The 7,167-nt window shown below is 33.5% G+C and overlaps 1 protein-coding gene across 1 annotated transcript in view; it reads right to left on the bottom strand.

The window, feature by feature from the left end:
- Positions 1-2,480: 2,480 nt before the first annotated feature.
- Positions 2,481-7,167, bottom strand: part of LOC139499577 (uncharacterized) — a 30,617-nt gene continuing 25,930 nt past the window's right edge. The window contains exons 9-10 of the mRNA XM_071288310.1: positions 4,842-4,869; positions 2,481-3,255 (exon numbers count right to left, since the gene is read on the bottom strand). Of these exons, the coding sequence (XP_071144411.1) occupies positions 2,882-3,255; positions 4,842-4,869 (402 nt within the window). The 3' untranslated portion in view covers positions 2,481-2,881. The remainder of the gene's footprint in view (positions 3,256-4,841; positions 4,870-7,167) is intronic.

Below are 7,167 nucleotides of genomic sequence, written 5' to 3'. Positions count from 1 at the left end.
TGGTGATGAGTTTGTACATCTTACTTTACTGAACATTCTTGCTGCTTACAATTATTTCTATCTACAATTAACTTGGCCACGTAGTTTCAGAGGAGAAGATTTTTGTAAAGGATTACTAAGATTTACGAAAAATGGTTGAAAGTTGACTATAGAGGGCAATAACTCCTTAGGGGTCAACTGACCATTTCAGTCATGCAGACTTATTTGTTAATCTTACTTTGCTGAACATTATTGCTGTTTAAAGTTTATCTCTATCTATAATAATATTGAAGATAATACCCGAAAACAGCAAAATTTCCTTAAAATTATCAATTCAGGGGCAGCAACCCAACAACAGGTTGTCCGATTCATCTGAAAATTTCAGGGCAGATAGATCTTGACCTGATAAACAATTTTACCCTTTGTCAGTTTTGCTCTTAATGCTTTAGTTTTTGAGTTATAAGCCAAAAACTGCATTTTACCCCTATGTTCTATTTTTAGCTGTGGTGGCCATCTTGGTTGGTTGGCCGGTTCACGCCACACATTTTTTAAACTAGATACCCAAATAATGATTGTGGCCAAGTTTGGTTTAATTTGGCCCAGGTGAGCTAAAAACGGCAAATTTCCTTAAAATTACCAATTCAGGGGCAGCAACTTAACAACCGGTTATCTGATTCATCTGAAAATTCTAAGGCAGACAGATTTTCACCTGATAAACATTTAACCCATGTCAGATTTGCTCTAAATGCTTCGGTTTTTGAGTTATAAGCCAAAAACTGCATTCGACCCCTATGTTCTATTTTTAGCCATGGCGGACATCTTGGTTGGTTGGCCGGGTCACCGGACACATTTCTTTAACTAGATACCCCAATGATGATTGTGGCCAAGTAGTTTCAGAGGAGAAGATTTTTGTAAAAGATTACTAAGATTTACGAAAAATGGTTAAAAATTGACTATAAAGGGCAATAACTCCTAAAGGGGTCAACTGACCATTTCGGTCATGATGACTTATTTGTAAATCTTACTTTGCTGAACATTATTGCTGTCTACAGTTTATCTCTATCTATAATGATATTGAAGATAATAATCAAAAATAGCAAAATTGCCTTAAAATTACCAATTGAGGGGCAGCAACCCAACAACGGGTTGTCCGATTCATCTGAAATTTTCAGGGCAGATAGATCTTGACCTGATGAACAATTTTACTCCTGTAAGTTTTGCTCTTAATGCTTTGGTTTTTGAGTTATAAGCCAAAAACTGCATTTTACCCCTATGTTCTATTTTTAGCTGTGGCGGCCATCTTGGCTAATTGACCGGGTCATCGGACACATTTTTTAAACTAGATACCCCAATGATGATTGTGGCCAAGTTTGGTTAAATTTGGCCCAGTAGTTTCAGAGAAGATTTTTGTAAAAGTTAACGACGCCGGACGACGACAGACGACGGACAACGGACGCCGGACGCCAAGTGATGAGAAACGCTCACTTGGCCCTTTGGGCCAGGTGAGCTAAAAACGGCAAATTTCCTTAAAATTACCAATTCAGGGGCAGCAACTTAACAACCGGTTATCCGATTAATCTGAAAATTCTAAGGCAGACAGATTTTCACCTGATAAACATTTAACCCATGTCAGATTTGCTCTAAATGCTTCGGTTTTTGAGTTATAAGCCAAAAACTGCATTTGACCCCTATGTTCTATTTTTAGCCATGGCGGACATCTTGGTTGGTTGGCCGGGTCACCAGACACATTTCTTTAACTAGATACCCCAATGATGATTGTGACCAAGTAGTTTCAGAGGAGAAGATTTTTGTAAAAGTTAACGACGAAGGACAACGGACGACGACGCAGGACGACGCCGGACGCCAAGTGTGGGCCAGGTGAGCTAAAAAAGGGGAAAACCGACCATGCTGGACCCTCATGGGAAGTCAAGGTCGTTAAACACCACCTTTTTAGTAGTTATTTGTTTTATCATAAATCAGTTTGAACTGTTTCACAAATATTGAGATCATTACAAGTTCTTGAGTAAATACTCCCTGCTTCAGGAAGAGGAACATTTTACTTTAGTAAGCAAGTATTGCTGTTGCAAAGGTGAAACTCAGAAGTTACATAATCTGTTTCTAGTTGTAATCACAAATTTTATATTAAAGACAAAAGATTTGAATATACAGTTCTGAAGTTAATGAAATATTCTCAGAATGGATAAAAATATTCATTTGCATGTTCAAGTTTATATCTATATATATATATATATATGCAAAATATGTAAAAAATAAACAGTATATATGCATTATTATATTACATTATCATATGAGGAGGCATACACTTGAAAATACATAAATTTTACAACATTATAGGTTATTGCATGAATATTGTCTAGATTGCCAATATTCCAGAATTTTACGAATCAATTATGAAAATGGTTTTCTCCATTGATTATATAGAAACATCAAAACTTAGTTATTTTCAAACATTCAAGTAACATAACACTGGAACAGTAAACATGAGTTTATTCTGTCTTTACTAATCAAACCAATTCCAAAAGAAAAAAAAAATTGTGTTACAATGTCCAAAAAATCTTATTAAATCCGCTTTCAATTGTGAAATCTAAATAACAATATAGTAAGGAAAACAAATACATGAGAATAAATGATAAAGAACATGTATGAAAGCTTTCTGTCAGACAGTCTCTTAGCATTGTTGTATTAGATGGAAGGACAACAGACAGGCAAATACTATACATATGTCCCCTGCTGCACGCAGAAAATATGGAACAAGTAAAATGCAAAAGTGAAGGTATTTCAGAAACAATAAGACCGAATTGCATTTTAAAGTTTTCTCCTTAGCTGCAGTCTTCTTTTTCTCCTGCATTATTGTTGTAACTGTACTCTATGGTGTTCACTTTCAAAGTATTGAACATTTGTTCGGTTTCTTGGATATTGCACCTTTATCTCTCACTTTTTCTGATTCTCCAAGGGTATTAGGATCCACATTCGTTAAAACTTCCTGTAAGCAAAGAGCTCCTCTCCCAATGTTAACCAATGCCTGTACCAGTACTCGTATTGTAGGTTTCACTGTTTTGTCTTCTCTCCATTCGAATAATACCTCTCTATTCTGAGCTGCTAAATCTCTGGGATTATTGCTCTGAATATTTTCCAAGGTTCCAATTGACAACCCGATGGCGGCGCCAAGTTGAAAATAAACTTGACCAATTTGTGGTGCTAGTTTATCTAGTATCTCATCCGTCGGTATACACTCTAGATATTCCAAAGGAATCTCTGAAATTTAAATACGAATTGATGTAGACTATTTTTCAAATACTGTATGTTCAATAATATAAATACAGTTTTGTTTCGCAGTTAGCAGGTGCCTATCTGCAAAAATGATGTAATAAATATTAAAAAAGTTTTCTCATAGTTAAACACACCCATAACATAATTGCATGATCCATCAAAAGAATGAATGCATTTATGGATTTGGCGATCTTGATACCCTAAATTGATTTATAAGACCAGAAAAATCTTACAATATGCTTTATCTGACTTATATACTGTAACCTCAACATGTACTTCTTAGGTGTAATACCCCAAAATCATGGTACGTCACATCCGGTTGCATACGAAAGTAGGTCTAAAAAAATACGGGACTTTTTCTCCTTACTTCTTATATTCTGCTATGATATAACATTTTCATAGGAAATACTTAAATAAATATATAGTTATAAGTAGATGAAATTATTTTTAATGTTGTAATGACAAATTATTCACCAAAAGAGAAGCCTTTTATGTCCCTCTCTGGAACGCGACCTAAATTTAATTTTTACGAAAGGACTTATTGAAACCTCCTTGGAGACAGTAAACTTGTATATGGATTGTTCATTCTGCTAAAATGCTTCAATTACTCATTTCTTATAACATCTCTTCCATAAATGAGTGAAAAATACCCTATTATTTTTATTTATTGGCCTGAAAAATTTTAATTTTGAGGAAATGAGACCTTATAAAGAAGACAAAGAGGTCTATTAGTGGTATTTATCTTCCTAAAATCATCTTGTGTATCATATTCAACTGTTAGTAGGCAGATAAGACAGATATTTCATCATTTATCGGTCCACACTCTATTTTATCTTGATGCGGCTTGTTTGGGATTTGTCGAAGAAATTTTGCTCGAATCACTGTAGATGTGGTCTTTCATTATACTAGATTTTTCTCAAACTGTTGAACTGATTATGACAAAACTTGACAGAAATGCTGGAAATAACCAGTTTTACAAAGGAAAAAAGTCACATTCAGTTTATTGAACAATAATGTTTTCTTTAAGGTGTAGTGAGAAATTGCATCCTATTTCACCTTTCACATTAAAGTGAAGTATTCTTGACTTAAGCATTTTATTTTAACCATGCACAATGACTTAATTACAAATTAAACAACTCACTAATCTCAATACAAACTTAAATATTATTACTGTCCTGTTTAAAATGTTAACTGTTATTGCATTATTGACATTTACAAATGAACACAAAATGCTAAAAACGAGTTTCTAGGGGTAATAACTCCAAAATGATCTGTTCATTTTTTATTTCAGTTCAGCAGGAGAAAGTAAATTATATGTTGATCAATTATTATATTCTCTATCGGATTTGTTTTAACTAGTTTAAAGTATTTGTTAAAAATGTTCTATTTCTAACAAACAGCGTTATGATATTGATATTGTACAGCGTCTTTTTGTATGTTGTGATGTTATCATGTTTCATTGTTTACAAGACAGATATAATTTACACCTATGTAAATGTAATTGTCTGTGTTATATTTTGAAGGAAAAAACATGAAGTGTACCATGTTTACCATTCATCATCAATACATACCTGTCTCTGCTCTTCTTTCCCTTTTTACCTACAACAAATAAATATTATGACAACATATTCACCCTGGGAAAAGTAAGTTAACAAACATTACGATCTCCCACGAAATTGGAATCAAAAGTCCATGATCACGTACACCATATACATATCACGACAGCACATAAACCATATACATACCAAGATGATACATGCACCATGTACATGCCAAATGCAGTATCAACAATAACTAAATTTGATTTATCATCTTTTGTTGATTGTTGAAAACTGAAATCAGGATAAAGTGTTAAGTGTATTCAATTTCCAGATGGACGCGTTATCTGTATGAAAATTTGAATGGAGAACATTCATACATAACTTAACAAAAGTCAGATTTGTGTATAGACATAGCAATGGATTTACTTAATTTAATCTCCCTTTTAACAGATCTTGAAATATTCAAAGAAATACCAAAAGTCCTAAATAGGACGATAATATCATGTGTTAATTAGGTTGTTCTAAAATAGTCTTCAAGGTGGCAAACGTATTGTGCAACATAGATGGGATTAGAGGTCTACCAAAACTTAATATCAATCTTAATTATATTCAAAGGTTTTGGTATCAGAATAATTACCTTGAACATATGCAGGCTAACCTTTTTATATTCAAATGTCAGACGACACATACACCATGGACATACGAAGAGGACGCATACACAATGTTTATACACAGACGACACATACACCATCTACATACCAAGACAACACATGCATCATATACATACCAAGATGACATTTACATCATCAACATATCAAGACAACACATGCATCATGTAAATACCAAGACAACACATACAACATCTACATATCAAGACAACACATACATCATCTACATACCAAGACAACACATACATCATCTACATACCAATAAAATTGAGAATGGAAATGGGGAATGTGTCAAAGAGACAACAACCCGACCAAATAAAAAAACTACAGCAGAAAGTCACCAACAGGTCTTCAATGTAGCGAGAAATTCCCGCACCCGGAGGCGTCCTTCAGCTGGCCCCTAAATCATCTACCTACCAATACAACACATACAACATCTACATAGTAAGAAAACACATACACTATCTACATACCAAGACAACATATACATCATCTACCTACCAAGACGACACATACATCATCTACATACCAAGACAACACATACATCATGTAAATACCAGGACAACATATACATCATCTACCTACCAAGACGACACATACATCATCTACATACCAAGACAACACATACATCATGTAAATACCAAGACAACATATACATCATCTACCTACCAAGACGACACATACACCATCTCTACATACCAAGACAACACATACATCATGTAAATACCAAGACAGAACATACACCATCTACATACCAAGACGACACATATACTATCTACATACCAAGACAACACATACATCATGTAAATACCAAGACAGAACATACACCATCTACATACCAAGACGACACATATACCATCTACATACCAAGACGACACATACCTAAATATATAATAAGACAATACATATTCCATATACATACCAAGACAAAACATACATCAAATACATATCAAGACGATACATACAAAACTACATACCAAGACAACATATAAATCATATAAAAATAACACATACACAAATACATACACCATATAAATACAAAAACGATCGATACATACAAAAATTTATACCAAGACAACATATAAACCATATAAATACCAAGATGACACATACACAAATACATACCAAGACAATACATATACCATTCACATACGAAGACAACACATATACCATATACATGTACATACCAAGACGATATATACAAAACTTCATACCATGACAACACATGTTCCATATATACATACAAAGACCTCACATACACTATATATATACCAAAAACGTTACATAAACATACATGTTAATTAAGTTGTTGTTCTAAAACATACTTCAAGTGGGGAAACATAGTGTGCAAATAGAACAGAAATGGGAATTGAGGTCTACCATTACTGCATATCAATAATAATTGTATTCAAAGGTTTTGGCATCAGAATGATTACCTTGAACATATTCAGGCTAACCATTTTATATTCAAATGTATTCATATGTTATTATGTGGGCTTTTGTGTTATACTGTGTGCAAGTTAAACAATTTAATTGAGCTCACTTTGACCGCGATACACATATCATATATAACGATATTGATATAAGAAAGTGTTTACAAAGCCAAAATATCAGACTTAAAATCACATTATAATGTCCAATGAAACAAAAACTGTATCGATCAAAATCATAACTTCCCTTACAACTTT

This window comes from Mytilus edulis, chromosome 12 (genome assembly GCF_963676685.1).
Source record: "Mytilus edulis chromosome 12, xbMytEdul2.2, whole genome shotgun sequence".
NCBI classification, from domain to species: domain Eukaryota; kingdom Metazoa; phylum Mollusca; class Bivalvia; order Mytilida; family Mytilidae; genus Mytilus; species Mytilus edulis.
This window is presented reverse-complemented; position numbering and strand designations above follow the sequence as displayed.